This window comes from Diaphorina citri, unplaced genomic scaffold (assembly GCF_000475195.1).
Source record: "Diaphorina citri unplaced genomic scaffold, Diaci psyllid genome assembly version 1.1 scaffold1787, whole genome shotgun sequence".
NCBI classification, from domain to species: domain Eukaryota; kingdom Metazoa; phylum Arthropoda; class Insecta; order Hemiptera; family Psyllidae; genus Diaphorina; species Diaphorina citri.
This window is the reverse complement of record NW_007379213.1, coordinates 1,997-19,104: the sequence shown is the minus strand read 5'-3', so window position 1 is coordinate 19,104 and position 17,108 is coordinate 1,997. Positions and strand designations below refer to the sequence as shown.

Below are 17,108 nucleotides of genomic sequence, written 5' to 3'. Positions count from 1 at the left end.
AGAATAATTCTAGCCAGCCTAGTTAGCTTAGTTGGTAGTGCGTCTGCCTTGTAAGCGTTAGGCCGCGGGTTCGATTCCCGCCCGGGGCGGATTTTATCCTGATGGGATGATGTTCGTTCTCGGAACGGTTGGTTTTCTCCTATCCTGTTTTCCTTCTCTCTTCGATTTCGGGACGACAAGACCATAGCAGTTACAGTTCTCTCTGTCAAACCTCTTAAAAAAAAAATAATAATAATGATTCTACTATAACCTCCTCTGGTTCTGGCATTCATTTCATCACCCATGTATCTTTAACTGCTAAGGTTATATCAGGCTTTTATGTTTCTCCTTGTCGCTGGAATTTAAAGCACAGTTCAACTGTCCTCACAAGGCTGGGTGCACCCGTACGTGCTCTCCCAAACGGTCACCCGTTCGAAATATGTACCACACACAACGTTGCTTAACTTCAGTGATCCGTAGGAAACTGGCGCATAAGATCGGTTTCACTTCGTCACACGGGGAGTTCGAATACCCCTCACACGAATTTCCAAGGTAATCAAGTTCAGTGTGTTCTTCCAATGAATAATGGAATTTTAGTCTTTCAATTAACTCCTCAGAGCTGAATCGAGCACAAAACGTCAAGTAGAATTCGAAGCTACAAAAATGCCGGACAGATTCTTAATAATGTAGGTAAAACCAATCACAGAGGAGTGTCCTAATCCCTACCCCACTTTCAAAATTTGCCTCCAACCCCTCTCTTTCTTCCTACAGATGGTAAAAGGACAGAAATCTTCACATTCAACCTGGATAAGGAACAAGTAAATCAACAACAAAATACAGTACACACTCCTACAAACATCGAAAAAGTTAACTTTACTTCCACACCTTCTCAACATGATTCTCCTACATTTACTTGACTAGGAAGAAATCTTCCCAGTCAAGTCTCACGTTTAAATGTTCAACCTCTGAGCATTCTCGAAGCCTATACCCAAACAGTCTCCTTACCTACCATGCTGGCACCGGTCGCTATGCGCATTTACATGACATAGCTACTCATTTTCCTCACGAGGCTGAGTGGGCCCCGCAACAATTTTCTTTCTTGTCCTTAGTTTTCTTCATTTAGATCTTCATGTGTTGCAAATCAAATTCCACATCTACATACACACAGTCACGAACATAGTTTTTTAAAATAAAAATAAATAAATACAAAGTTGTCAAAAATCATCAATGGTAACTAGGAAATAAATATTTTCGTTTTAATAAACTTATCGTTTCTTAACAAATCCCCAGGGGAGGATATGTTTAATTTAAACTTAACTGGACTTTTAGTCCGGACTTGGAATAGGTAAAGAGTGATTCCATCATGTATATCAATACAATTAGGAACCGTATTCACACTATGATTGTCAATAATAATTTCTCATTATGTTCTCAGTAAAATTCAATGATCGCATGTTTAGACTAACTTTATACTAACTTTATATACTTGGGGTTTTTTAGACTAACTTTATATACTGTTTAGACTAACTTTATATATTTGGGGTTTTTTAGTTCAGTAAGTACATAAGACAATAGCGTTTAATGAAGTTTATGCAACTCTCATTACTTGCCACAATGAAAAAGATTTCCCTCATATGATTTTCAAAATGCAAAGTAGAAATTAAAATGAAGACTGTACTACGGTAAAACTTTAGCCCTCGTCAGAAGTAGACATTTCGGGCACCTATCACAGAATTCAAGGGTGTTTTTGGTCTTACAGTTGGGAACATTTTCAGGGAAGAATAGCAGACAAATAAAATCGTGTACAATGGGATAAGGTTTAATGAAAGGAGAACTTTACTAGGAAAATTAATCCAAAATAGAAAATAGAAGCAGGAATAATTCAACATATGTACGATAAGAATCCTATAATAAACATCATTTGTGCATTTTTGGATAGAAAAGCGTTTACTGAGATCATCATATTTCAGTAAAATTCAATGATCGCATGTTTAGACTAACTTTATACTTGGTTTTTTTTAGTTCAGTAAGTACATAAGACAATAGCGTTTAATGAAGTTTATGCAACTCTCATTACTTGCCACAAGGAAAAAGATTTTCCTCATATGATTTTCAAAATGCAAAGTAGAAATTAAAATGAAGACTGTATTACGGTAAAACTTTAGCCCTCGTCAGAAGTAGAAATTTCGGGCACCCATCACAGAATTCAGGGGTGTTTTTGGTCTTACAGTTGGGAACATTTTAAGGGAAGAATAGCAGACAAATAAAATCGTGTACAATGAATGGGATAAGGTTTAATGAAAGGAGAACTTTACTAGGAACATTAATCCAAAATAGAAAATAGAAGCAGGAATAATTCAACATATGTACGATAAGAATCCTATAATAAACACCATTTGTGCATTTTTGATAGAAAAGCGTTTACTGAGATCATCATATAATGTAAGTATAGAAATTTCGATACTTTTCAAGTGATATTTATTTTGTCAATCTTTTTACTTTCTATTATTTTATATATTGGATTCTTCTTCACTTTCTTTTCTCTCTCATTGTTTTTCTTCTTCGTTATGTTTGCATGTTCATTGTATCATACATATCAAACCAATACGGAAGATATTGCCAGCCAAAATCACAATTATGTATAGCCGTTGAGCATTGAAAAGAATTTTCAGTTGCATTAAAAAAAAACTTGACTTGGGTATTAATGAAAACATCTTAGTTTGTTGGTCAATATGTGAAATTGTTTGTAAAACTGGTTTCCAAATAATAAAAACATAAAAAAGCACCAGAAAGTTCTAAGAAATAGCAACTGATGTCAAGAATGTGCACCCAGAAATAATTTTAGCTTTCAACGCACAAAACGATCCAAAGGTAGCAAAAAGTCATTGAAAAATTGTGAAATTGTTTGTAAAACTGGTTTCCAAATAATAAAAACATAAAAAAGCACCAGAAAGTTCTAAGAAATAGCAACTGATGTCAAGAGCCCATGTCTTCAGGCAAAAAAAAAGAAAGCACCCAGAAATAATTTTAGCTTTCAACGCACAAAACGATCCAAAGGTAGCAAAAAGTCATTGAAAAACTCAAGTGATTGTGGCTGACAAAATCTAAACAGAACCTTATAAAACACGTAAAAAGGAAGAGTGCAAGCAAAGGGATCGTTAAATAGTTGATAAAAGATGGAAAAACAGAAAATTCTCCTACATAATAATGTCGTACTTTCGTTGTGATTCAAAATGAAATGCTTTTGTGATTCAAAATGAAATGCTCGGCTTTCTTTTTCAATTCTAGCAAGATAGTTCGGCATTGTTTGCTGTTAAATGACATATATTTCGTGTTGAATCACAAAATCAAAGTACAATATTGAAAGCTGAAAGGAAATACACAAACAAAAGAGAGAACGCAACGAAAAGTTCACTTTTATTGTTTTCATAACAGAATGTTTCCAATGGTCTTTCTTGATTCTGATCAAAGTTCGCGAGTGCAGTGACCACTACGCCATGGGAGCTGACTCTACTCTATCCTATATTTATAAAATAAGAAGTTACTTGATTTAATAGGAGATGATGAAAACTCATTTTTCCCTGTAGCGCTATGGGCCTAGGACTAGGACAAGATAAGATCTTAGTCAATTTACCGTTTCCTAAAGGATAAATCAAACAAAAAAATCACAAGGTGAAATTTGAAAAGTAAGCAAAGTGGTTTAAGTAAAATTCCATACCTTGGCAGGGATTGAACCCACAATCTCTTACCTTTTTCCCTAGTCGGGCACCTTCACTTTGACATTAGTAACAATTTGTTGGTTTGTCTGTCTGTCTGTCTGTTTTTTCCGTCACTAATTCAGGTAGGTATGTACCTAATATCTTATTTCAATATCCTAAAAATATTATCTTATCAACCTAATAGCTAATAGGTAAGGTACCTAATCTCCAGATCCTATTAACTAAAGGTAAGTACTGTTCATCAATCATCAAAAAACAGGAAGAAGTGTTCAATTTTTTAAGAAAATAAAGTGTGTGCAGTAAATAACATCATCCAAATGGGGCAGAAAAACCTAACATGACCTAAACTAAAAGCAACCATTTGCCTACTACCTACTTAACTGAAATACTGTTCCTTTCTACTAAAAATTATCTCAAATAATCTACTTTCCAATTAAATATGTATAAGAAACCTATCTGATAATGACCAAACGCCAATCAGATGTTTCATTCCTTGCCTTTTCATTGGGATATTAGCTGCTAGCTCCTGAATTATCCTCACAAGAACAAATACATCCCAATAAAGCCAGCAGCACAAGGCCCATAGATAGTCACCCATCTAAGTGCCAACCACACATTAGCAACTGGTGCACTCAACATGCTCCTTCTGTTGTATTAATTAAGATTTACATGAATGAGTTTTAACAACAGAGTCCTACCTGGCTACTTCTGCTTGTAATGCGACTCACCCCTATGCTTTCCTAATGTAAACCAATTAGAAAAAAAGTTCAAAATATCCCACCCTGCTGGGAGTTGAACCCAACACCTCCTAAGTCCCCAGACTAATGTGACCATGAGGATTTGAAGGTTGTTGTTCTTCTTAAGTACCCACATATTTTCTCATTCAATTTAAATTCAATTGTGTATAAACTAACAGTTAATAAACCTATCGTAGTTGCACTCTTTACAACCAACTAAACTACATGTCTTGTTAAAAAGTATAAAGAAAAACTAAGTACTTGCCTAATCATTTGAGTGAAAGAGAATTAAATCCGAAACCTTGACTACCCTGGGGATTGAACCCAGATCTCCTGGATGCTAGGCTGATGAGATGACCACTAGGCTACCACTATCACTAAAAAAACCGACTAATACGATAAACCTACATACCTACACTACAAGAGCTAGACCTACTAAATTGTTAGTGTGAGACTGAATAGTCCCTTATTACTGGCAAGTTTCAAGTCTTGTTTCTTCATTTGATAAATTGTGAAAGTTGAAGAAAAGTATTTTTGAGTATATCATAAAAAACTACCTAGGTACAGAGAGAAAATAGTAGGTAGCCTAATAATTTTCATTGTAAAAAACTTAGCCTAAACCCCAAATCAACATTATTTACTGCACACACAATTCAAAAACCACACCAAAAAGAGAACAAACCTTTATTTTTATATTCAAATACATTTTTGTCATGTAAATACTTGAGAATAAAAACAATTCGTTTTGAGCTCTTTCTTTTTACAATCCATTACTGGAAGATTACAAAGAAAGTTAAAAATTTTCCACTATATTTAGTCCGTTTTAACCGTGCGATATTTCAAGTAATTAAGTATTGGTGATGATTTGATGAAAAATTGACCCTGGCAGTTTTAACGCCCCTTGCTTGCACTCTGGAGTTAAAGATGGATCACAAGAAATTATGAGAAACGCTGACCACTTACCTTGCTTGTTTTATATCCGACCAGTTTACACCACCTGTACAGTGTGCACTCTAGACTAGGGGTTCTCAACTTGGTACCCACCTGACTTTTTGGTGGTCATTTTTTTTTTTTTTTTTTTTTTTGACCTCCCTCCCTCTCCTATTTTCTGATCTCAGTAACAAACACTAGAACACTGTGAAATTTTGTTGGTAGAAGGAACAGAAGCTACCTATTATCATCTCATCTCTTTTTTTTTTTTCTTGTACCTATCTATATTCTGATTTTTCCTATCCTGTCTGTGTTTTTGACAGAAAATCAAATGTGAATTTGATGCTGACATGCCAGTGTCCCGGACGGGTTCCAGTTCCATTCGGATGAAAGTGGAACCCGAGGACAACTCTTCGGATGATGACAGGGGTGCCAACAATGAAAACTTTGATGACTATCGTGATGATTCTGACGTACCTGAGGACAATGACCTTCTCCCAACAAACATGGTCAATGTCAGCATCAAAGATGGTGAGGGGGAGGCAGTTGACAGAAAACCAAAGAAGTTGTCAATGAAGAAGAAATCCTCATCTGGAGAGTAAGTAAATTGATTCTGTTATTTCTCACATAACATCCCTCTGCTGCTGTTGATGTAAAGGAGAAATAATGAGAATGGGAGAAATTTAGTTTTGGTTTAGAAATTTGAAGTTGGGAAAATACACTCAGATATTCACCAACAAGTCTACCATGTGGTCGCACAAGAAAGCGCACAAACCAGAAGATCAAATCCCGTGGGAGTGTGAGCATTGTCACAAGGTCTATCCGAACAAGAGAAGCTACAAGAGACATAAGCAGGTACATCTGGGTGTGAAGCATGAGTGTGAGGTGTGTCATAAGAAGTTGAGTTCCAAGCAGCATTTGAAGCTGCACATGCTAACACATAGCAAGGAGAAGCCGCTAGTATGTACAGTGTGCAACAAGGGCTTCAAGAGGAAAGATTATCTGAACGAACACATGCGTATTCATACTGGAGATAGACCTTACAAGTGTGATATATGTGACAAGGGATTCACGCAGAAGCAAGCACTCAACACACATGTCCTTTCCCACACCAAACAAAAACCATACCAGTGTCTCATATGTGCAGATAGATTTATAACCAGGACTTTGGTGCGCTATCACTTGAAATCACACCATGGGTTGAACGCAAAGCAGGTGGATCAACCTCAGTTCTCATACTTTGATGACAATGTCTAGACTTACCAGTCTATCCAGACAAGAAGATCTCATAACAACAAGTGTGGCTATATATTCTTAGGTTAATACATATGTGCATTTCACGTGGTCCGTGTATGAAATGAAAATCTATTGAACCATTCTCTTCAGGGTCTTTCTCTCCTGATGAAGGAATAATGTTGTAGAATTGTGGGCATTGATTCAAACGTGTCTTGGAACTAAATTCAATTGTGTCCTCAATAAATCAAGCCTTTTCTGTAGGTATTGTTTATGATAAGTTGATAAAGTATAATAAAAATGTTGCTACCTATTTAAGTGTAGAATATGAATTATTTTCCCTCTGTCTAAGCTCGTATTGTACCTATGTGTGTAATTTCAAATTAATGTAGAAACAGGAGTACTTAAATGTGTTTGTTTTTTATGTTACTTACATTCATGAATTTATTTTGTGTAGGGTGGACCCATCCCCGCTCTGGCCCTTTTTGAGTAGTTTTTCCCCCTGTCGAAACATTCTTATGTCAAGTACCTTTAGCTTTATAAATTTTCCGCTTCGAAAACTTAAGAAAGAGAGCATTAAAGGTATAAATGGACCGGTTTTGTTACTGCATTTTTCTTCCTTTTTGCATTTACCTAATGGTTTGTAGACAATTATTTGGTTCCCTACCTGTTGTGCACTGCATTTATTTCCACAAGAACAAGCTTTGATATCTTTAGGGATTATGTTACTTTAATGTGTACCTACCAATAGTTTGTTAATAACCACTTTTAATTCCATGATGTCTTGTAAATACAAAGGCTAATGATTTGATTTTTGTAAATTGATTTCTTATTGTTATTTCTATCGATTTCTATCATTCATAAATATGTATGTATTTATACTGAAAGTTGGACTTTTATTGAATTCAACATGTGCAAAGCAAGCGGTTATCAACTTTCATGATTTTGTATTTCTTGACCCCGCCGGGAATCGAACCCGGGTCTCCCGCGTGCAAGGCGAGCGCAGTGACCACTACGCCATGGGAGCTGACTCCTCCAAGCATTATCAGGGGTTAACAAACACGAGATTGTAGACCCCAGCTGTGGTCATTTTTTAACACATACATTTTGATTAATTAAATTATTTAATCATTAACAGCTATGGGCTATGTTTTGGACACTGTTAATTAACTAATGATATGTTTTAAGGGGATATTGTAAGCAAGACATCATGATTGTGGGGATTACACCACAGTCTGTCTTTTTTAGCTTGATAATTTTTGTGACAAGGCTCAAACGGTGAGAATCAATCACATGCTTGTCATAGGGAGAGAATTTCAAGAATTTTCTTCCAATGTTATTAAGACAAAAAGTTTAGAGTAATCTGTATTTGCAAGAACTTCCCCTTTACAGTGATAAGGAAGTAAAGGAGGTATCGATTGTGGTGTACATTAATATGTTGTCACACTACACTGTAGTATGTACGTTTTACAACGCTGCATTGTCTTTTGATAACTCCTTGGTCTCAAAAATTATCAAGCTAAAGGAGGTAGACAATTAATTTATTACTATGAACATTATTTTCGTTCAATTAATTGCTGTGATCTAAGTAGAAACAAAGAATAAACCTCTTGAAAAAGAGTCATTGAGAGAGATAAAGGAAGGTAGGAGGGACACACTGGACAGGTGGAATGGTCAGATATAAATTTAACAATAATTAACATACAGGAACATTAACAAAAACCAAAGCATGCACTACTGGCGTACGCAACAATACTTTACAGTGACATAGGGTGATTTTTTTTTTCAAGTCGGAAATTGAACGTAAGGCCATTTTGACCTCTGTTGTACTTTAATTCTGATTAAAAAAAAAATACGACATCTCTCCAAGTCTTAAATTATCCCCACCACACCTAACAAGTCCAGGGAAAACATTGTTTTCCTGTAATTATTGTGAGCTTTATGCTTTAAACGCCTCTATCTACTGGACAACTAGACCAAATTGACATGGGTCCAATTTTTTTGCTCAAACATGACATTAGCCTACATTTATATTTCAGAGGCGAGGGACTTAAGGGGGGAAAATAGGAAGAGAGAAAAAGGAGAAAGCTCAGAGAAAAGTGAGGGGTGAAAGAAAGGAGGGGAGAGAGAGAGAGGGGCAGAGAAAGAAGAAGAAGAAGAGAGAGGGAGGGGGAGAGAGAGAAGGAAGAAGAGAGAGGGAGGGGGAGAGAGAGAAAGAAGAGAGTTCAGAGAGAAGAAAGGGAGAAGGAGATAATCAAAATATAGATCTACTGCTTTTCGTATGTAAAAAAAGCAAAGTAAAATAGTTGCGCACGCCATATTTTACAAAAAAGAGGAAAAAAAAGAACACTTCTTCCTGATATAGGTAATATTAAAGGCCATGTTGACACTGTTTGCATTGGACTGATTGAAAAGTTCTTTTACTGTCGCCTAGCAAGGATTAGTATTTTCCTCAGCATAGTTAATATTGTACTTCATTTGATTGAACATGAAAGTCTACTCTATCCTATATGTATATGTAAATGCAGTTTCTTTGTGTTATTATGTCACAACTTTGGTGCTCACTGCACTCTTTGACAGATAGAAGAGGTAGCTTAGCACCATCACTAGGTTAACAAGGGTAGGTGTAGTCCAATGTACGATGAAGGAATAAAAACATTCAAGAGTTATGATAAAAACACACTTTGAGGTACTCTGGTACTAGAAAAATGTTTGGATAACATTTTAAAACACTGGAGTAGGTATGCAGACAAAAACTTGATCACTTCAAACCTCGATCAACTTTTTCGCCCTGTAGAAAATAGGCCACCCGACACTTGACTAATCGATTGGAACGCCTTGTATTCGCACTAGTGTATACAGGCCGTGTTGGTAACTATTTTTGGACAGATCTTAAAGGTTACACGACGAATAATGAGTTAATTAAAAATAATGAATAATACTGTACAAGGTAAAAACGAGAAAAAATCACGAACTGTCACTTGAAAAGGCTTGAACTATCGGCCATTTTCAACTCGAAATTTTGGCTTGGCTTGGCTTCTGTGGAGTCAAAAAATTCCAATGATCCCATCATGAACCCTGTATTGTGCAAAGAAGAATGAAGAGCTGAAAAAACAGGGTATGAAAAAAACAGTAGACGCGCACTCATTTTAAAAACTTTAGACAAATGATAAAAAATTGAAGTTTTATCGGCATTTTTACTCAAATTAAATCCATAAACTAGTCAAAATTAATAAAAATTAGCAAATGAAAAAAACAGTAGACGCGCACTCATTTTAAAAACTTTAGACAAATGATAAAAAATTGAAGTTTTATCGGCATTTTTACTCAAATTCAATCCATAAACTAGTCAAAATTAATAAAAAGTAGCATAATTACATCAATTTTTGCATTATTTGTATCTAGAAATTTCCTAATGGAGATTCTCATGAGCGTGGAAAGTGCGCGTTAACGCGCACAACCCTGCATTTCGTATGAATTTTTTTCTCTTTGGACTATGGACGTGAGGAACAATTTTTGCATTATTTGTATCTAGAAATTTCCTAATGGAGATTCTCATGAGCGTGGAAAGTGCGCGTTAACGCGCACAACCCTGCATTTTGTATGGATTTTTTTCTCTTTGGACTATGGACGTGAGGAACTTTCGATTTGGAACGTACAGCCGAGGCTCCCGCATCAAATTTTTTACAGCGAAAAAAGTGTAAAATGGTGGATGTTTGATTTCGATTTGCGGCACTGCACCGCTTCATGAGTAATTTCCTATATTTTAAGTTTGTTTGAATGTATTCGGTTCATTATATTTGTTTTGTGATAAGTTCTTCGATTGTTAAAGTGCTTTTTGTGATATCTTGAACTTTGGTTCATCTACTAATCAATAGTTTCCAGAAGATGACTAGGACATTGATACGTAGCCTGTAGCCGTAAAGTAGAGTCGTAGGAAAAAACTAAAAATGGTTCCTTCAGATTTGTTGGAACACTGTCGTTTGTGCCTTGTAAAAGAGTGTGTTTCAGTGAATATATTTGAAAATGATTCTGAAATACGACAACTGTATTATAAGATAGTAGCAACTCTCCCAGTGGAGGTACGTATTTTAAGTTATAGATTACAATCATTTCAGTGGCCTATCCTAAAAAATATACAATGGCTGCTTTGTACATACAGGGTGGCCTGTAACAGTGAGGTGGGTGGAGAGTTGAGTATCAGGCAAATCCTAATATGAATGTCGGTAGAATGATTGTTTCAGTGAATATATTTGAAAATGATTCTGAAATACGACAACTGTATTATAAGATAGTAGCAACTCTCCCAGTGGAGGTACGTATTGTGAGTTATAGAACTTATAGATTACAATCATCTCAGTGGCCTATCCTAAAAAATATGTACAATGGCTGCTTTGTACATACAGGGTGGCCTGTAACAACAGTGAGGTGGGTGGAGAGTTGAGTATCAGGCAAATCCTAATATGAATGTCGGTAGATGTTAAATTATTTTATGTGTAGGTACCAAGCTTTTTTTTTTTTTTTCAAGGATGTACCTATTGTATTTCTTAAGATAAGACTCACTATTAAATTTGGGTACTGAAATCATTTTTATAGGAAGTCAAGCTGATTTACGAGGAAAAAATACACACTTGTCTTCATTTTATAACACTTGTTTATCTTTTATTTACTTTTCAGATATCCAGGCAAGATGATAAACTACCGAAGAAAATTTGTACAAACTGTAATTCAAAAGTAGATGAACTTTATCAATTTTGGAGTTTGACGGCAAATTCACAAAAAACTCTCCTAAGATGGTTACATGAAGCAGAAGAGACCACAACACTAACTGTAAGTTTTTTTTTTTTCCCCAACTCCCTCCCTCTCCTATTCTCTGATCTCAGTAACAAACACTAGAACACTGTGAATTGGGAAAATCCTACAATGCTGCAGTGAGCACCAAAGTTGTGACATAATAACACAAAGAAACTGCATTTACATTTTACATTTTTTTTTACATATTGCTTGGAGGATACACCTGAACAGTCTCCAAACATTCTCAAAGGTTACCAAACATGTCAACATTGTACTTTGGATCCTAAGGGGAGGTAAGAGATCCCAACAGTCAAATCCATATCAAATTATCAACAATATTTTTACTTTATCCTGACAAGCAGTACTTAAGTAAGTACTTGTACAAAGTGCAAGAGTGTAAGGGAGTATTCTTTTCAATTCAATTTTCACCCCTTCTACAAAGTCCATTAATGGAAATCTAGAGTAAACCAGACATCAGATGGAAACATTTTTCACACATTATTTATTTGAAAATCATGACAAGTAGGGACCTACATGCAACAAAATCATTTCATGCAAGATCAAGTCTACTTCATTTGTGGACAAAACAATTCTTCATTCAGGGTGTGTTTATGTACTGGGCTGAGCTAGGCCATTGTCGTCCTTTAAGCGAGTAAAGTTGGCGAGAAATTCGAAATTTTGATTTTTTTTTTCCGCAACTTGTACAATCTGAATTCATTTTTTAGACAGCAGCCACATAGGAAATATTTCAAGATTTTTTTTTTTTTTTTTCTTTTCTTTTCTTTCTCGAACATCGCCAGATTTGGTGAAAATTTGCTGTTTTTGATGAAAATTTTGTCTTTTTTCAAAATGTAAAAAATACTCAAACTGGCCCTGTGAACACATGGATTTTTTACACAAGTCCAGAATTAATAAACTTGACTTACACTCAAACCACCAATCTCAAGATCCAAAGTCCACTGTACCAACTACTACATCATAAACCTAATGAATGTTTAAAAAAATTAATCAGCCAATCACACAATATTAGTTTCCATTTATATTAGCTATTAAAAACAAGCGAATTACAAAGCAAACAAAAATAAATATAAAATAAATTTTAAAAATTGCCGCTGGAACAGCTATCTCACGTCATCCGAGCTCATCCTAGCCTGGTACATAAACACACCGTCAAAAAAGAAACAGGAGAACATTGTCTCCTGAGACCCAATGTAGCATTACTACTTGGTATTTGAATGCCCAGGATGTTCTATTCTATACACTTTAGATTCTTTAGAATCATAATCATTCAACTTGTAGATAATTCCACTAGAAATCTCATGTACACAATTCAAATAAGTCCCCTCTTTCTTTTCTCTCCTTCCCTTGTTTTCTTCCTGAAGTGATGCTATACACAAATGAAGTAGAGCTGATATCGCTATTCTATACACTTTAGATTCTTTAGAATCATAATCATTCAACTTGTAGATAATTCCACTAGAAATCTCATGTACACAATTCAAATACTTAAGTCACTTCTTTCTTTTCTCTCCTTCCCTTGTTTTCTTCCTGAAGTGATGCTATACACAAATGAAGTAGAGCTGATATCAGGACATGAAATCAGACTCCTCTATTATAAGATCATATCGTGTCTTCCAGTACATGTAAGTGCACTCCTCATCTCTCTTTTGACAACTTGGAATATCTTTTATCTCTGCCACTCACTCTCAGACCACAATCTGTCAGACAGTCTTCCAAGACCATCTGACAGACAGTGGTCTAAACCTCTCACATTGCATCCACTCTCAGTCACACTAAAATCCTTTGATCTTCCTTCTTCTACACCTGATCTTACAGCTGAAAGTTTTCAATTAATCCAGGGCTAAAGAAATACTAGCCTGTGTAAATTGAATGGTTGACATCAAAGAACACCATTGACACTGTCTTAACTCTCAGTGGTAGATTGGGCATTGATGTAAATGTATCTAAAGATTGTTTTTCACCCCTCCTAAATCCTAGGTATCAAGCCTCAGCTTTAAATAGTACTTCATGAGTTCCTCCCTTGGTACAATTGTAATGATGTAATGTTTTACTATTATTTTATTATTTTTTTTTCAACTGTGCATGTGCCATGTTATGGGGTGTATTATTGCTCTGTTCTACTTACAGTCTTGCAATGTTTAACTTTGGTAAATTAGTGAAGATTGTACTTGGGAATTACATAGAACCCTTTGAGAAAAACTTCTAGTTAGCTAGGCTGGTTAATTTTAACTTCTCCATCCAGTGTTTCCTAGCCAGTTCAAGTGCTCCACAGAAGCCATATTTTGCTACTGTGAAACCTTGCTTTAGATTTTACTCTATTGACATTAGAATCTGGAGGGAGAAATTAGGACTAGTAATATGGGTAGATGAACTTTTCTAGGCTTGAAATTAGTCAAATGACTCACAGAGTTAGGTCATTCCATAATTCTCTTCAATGTTTAATGTATATTTACCAGAGGTTCTCTTTGTGTGTTTTTTTCAGGTTACTCAAGATGATAAGCTACCAAGAAAAATCTGTATGCAATGTAACGAGAAAGTAGACAACTTCTATCAGTTCTGGACACTAACAGCCAAAACTCAGAAAACTCTTCTAGATTGGGTAGAAAAGAAAGACATTCTGCCACCCACAAAAATAAAAACAGAGGTAAGTTTGTTAGTAAAATAGAGCCAATTTGAAAGTAGGTATGTGGGCTGGTTCAAGTATTTTTTTGTGAATTTTTTTTTTACAATCTAGAAATCCATTTTTTTTTTTTTTTTTTTTTTTTTTTTTTTTTTTTTTTTTAAACGGATTTGTGACGAAAATTTTGACTTTTTTCAGAATGTAAAAAATACCTGAACTGGCCCTGTGAAACATGTCCAGAATTAATAAACTTGACTTACACTCAAACCACCAATCTCAAGATCCAAAGTCCACTGTACTAACTACTACATCATAAACCTAATGAATGTTTAAAAAAATTAATTAGCCAATCACACAACATTAGTTTCCAATTTGTCAGTTTTAAATAATATTTTCTCACTCACATTGCTTTGTTTTCTTCAGAATGTGATGACTGCTGGGGAGGTGTCTTTCAAACAGGAGAATCTGGACTACAGTGATGACGACAATGATCGATATGAAGACGATGCATCTGAGGACGATGTGGAGCCTTCAACCAATATTTTTACAAGACAATTTCGATTAAGATGTTTTAAATTGGTGAGCTTTTGATGTCACTCAGGACATCATCTTCAGACCAAGATAGATGTTGACTCTATCGCAGCAGGAGTAGAAGTAGAAGTGAGGAAAATTATATATTATGGTAAATGGTATATACCAGAACCTCATCAATACCATATAATTTTCCTCACTTCTACTCCTACTGCAATAGAGTCAACATCTTCTTGTTCTGAAGATGATGTCCTGAGTGACATCGAAAGCTCACCAATTTAAAAACTTTTAATTGTAATTGTCTTGGTAAAAATGTTATATTCTTATTTTTATCTGAATTAAGCAAATAATATTAGTTTCATATTCAGATTCAAATAGTGCTGTCAACTCTACTGCTGTTGATGAAACACCTTGTTTTTTTCATGCCAGGTAGTTCTCTCTGATAACAGAATCTCACTCTCTCTAACCTGTTTTCCCTTTTTTAATTTACATCTCCCCCTTTACAATTTACCTTTTGTCAAATTTAAAAGCCTTCAACCATCGTGAAAGTGTGTGAAGAGACTGAAGAGGGATCCAGTGCAGGGCCCAGCACTACAACAATAAAGTAAGTGAAGATCCTTGTTCTCTTTTTGGTGTGGTTTTTGAATTGTGTGTGCAGTAAATAATGTTGATTCAGGGTTTAGGCTAAGTTTTTTTTTACAAAGAAAATTATTAGGCTTCCTACTATTTTCTCTCTGTAGGTAGTTTTTTATGATATACTCAAAAATACTTTTCTTCAACTTTCACAATTTATCAGATGAAGAAACAAGACTTGAAACTTGCCAGTAATAAGGGACTATTCAGTCTCACACTAACAATTTAGCAGGTCTAGCTCTTGTAGTGTAGGTATGTAGGTTTATCGTATTAGTCAGATTTTTTAGTGACAGTGGTAGCCTAGTGGTCATCTCATCAGCCTAGCATCCAGGAGATCTGGGTTCAATCCCCAGGGGAGTCAAAGTTTCATACTTGGATTTAATTTTCTTTCACTCAAATGATTAGGCAAGTACTTAGTTTTTCTTTATACTTTTTAACAAGACATGTACTCGTAGTTTAGTTGGTTGTAAAGAGTGCAACTATGATAGGTTTATTAACTGTTTGTTTATACATAATTGAATTCAAATTGAATGAGAAAATATGTGGGTACTTAAGAAGAAGAACAACCTTCAAATCCTCATGGTCACATTAGTCTGGAACTTAGGAGGTGTTGGGTTCAACTCCCAGCAGGGTGGGATATTTTGAACTTTTTTCTAATTGGTTTACATTAGGAAAGGGGTGAGTGGCATTACAAGCAGAAGTAGCCAGGTAGGAGGACTCTGTTGTTAAACTCATTCATGTAAATCTTAATTAACAAAACAGAAGGAGCATGTTGAGTGCACCAGTTGCTAATGTGTGGTTGGCACTTAGATGGGTGACTATCTATGGGCCTTGCGCTGCTGGCTTTATTGGGATGTATTTGTTCTCGTGAGGATAATTCAGGACCTAGTAGCTAATTGATGTTTGGCCATTATCAGATGGGTTTCTTATACATATTTAATTGGAAAGTAGATTATTTGAGATAATTTTGAATAGAAAGGAACAGTATTTCAGTTATGTAGGTAAGTAGTAGGCAAATGGTTGCTTTTAGTTTAGGTCATGTTAGGTTTTTCTACCCCATTTGGATGATGTTATTTACTGCACACACTTAATTTTCTTAAAAAATTGAACACTTCTTCCTGTTTTTTGATGATTGATGAACAGTACTTACCTTTAGTTAATAGGATCTGGAGATTAGGTACCTACCTATTAGGTTGATAAGATAATATTTTTAGGATATTGAAATAAGATATTAGGTACATACCTGAATTAGTGACGAAAAAACAGACAGACAGACAAACCAACATATTGTTACTAATGTCAAAGTGAAGGCGCCCGACTAGCGAAAAAAGTAAGAGACTGTGGGTTCAATCCCTGCCAAGGTATGGAATTTTACTTAAACTACTGTGCTGGGAAAAATAAGTTTTCATCATCTTCTATTAAATCAAGTAACTTCTTATTTTATAAATATAGGATAGAGTAGACTTTCATGTTCAATCAAATGAAGTACAATATCAACTATGCTGAGGAAAATACTAATCCTTGCTAGGCGACAGTAAAAGGACTTTTTTATATCAGTCCAATCCAAACAGTGTAATCATGGCTTTTAATATTACCTATATCAGGAAGAAGTGTTTTTTTTTTTTTTTTTTAAAATTTTTTTTTAAAAAAAAAATGTTTTTTTTTTTTTTTTTTTTTTTTTTTTTTTTTTTTTTTTTTTTTTTTTTTTTTGTAAAATATGGCGTGCGCAACTTTTTTACTTTGCTTTTTTTACATACAAAGAGCAGTAGATATTTTGATTATCTCCCCCTCCCTCCTTCTCTCTTTCTTCTTCTTCTTTCTCTCCCCCTCTCTCTCTCTCTCTCTTCTTTCTCTCCCCCTCTCTCTCTCTCTCTCTTCTTTCTCTCTCGCTCTCTTCTTTCTCTCTCGCTC

The 17,108-nt window shown here is 35.1% G+C and overlaps 3 protein-coding genes across 3 annotated transcripts; all 3 read left to right on the top strand.

Moving 5' to 3' along the window:
- Positions 1–6,112: 6,112 nt before the first annotated feature.
- On the top strand, positions 6,113–6,622 carry LOC103517243 (oocyte zinc finger protein XlCOF15-like). Its single transcript, XM_008482267.3, has one exon. The coding sequence runs from the start codon at positions 6,113–6,115 to the stop codon at positions 6,620–6,622; it is 510 nt and encodes a 169-aa protein (XP_008480489.1).
- Positions 6,623–10,265: 3,643 nt separating this feature from the next.
- Positions 10,266–11,428, top strand: LOC103517236 (the record flags this gene model as incomplete). The annotated part of the gene is given in 2 exon segments (XM_008482260.3): positions 10,266–10,680; positions 11,276–11,428. Coding segments are annotated over 2 exon segments (285 nt in total), but the record flags the coding sequence as incomplete, so codon positions are not given.
- A 1,520-nt stretch (positions 11,429–12,948) lies between these two features.
- Positions 12,949–15,238, top strand: LOC103517242. Its single transcript, XM_008482265.2, has 4 exons — positions 12,949–13,035; positions 13,896–14,057; positions 14,457–14,559; positions 15,093–15,238. Exons 1-4 carry the CDS (start codon positions 12,949–12,951, stop codon positions 15,170–15,172), a joined length of 432 nt encoding a protein of 143 aa, XP_008480487.2. The 3' UTR covers positions 15,173–15,238.
- Positions 15,239–17,108: the final 1,870 nt, after the last annotated feature.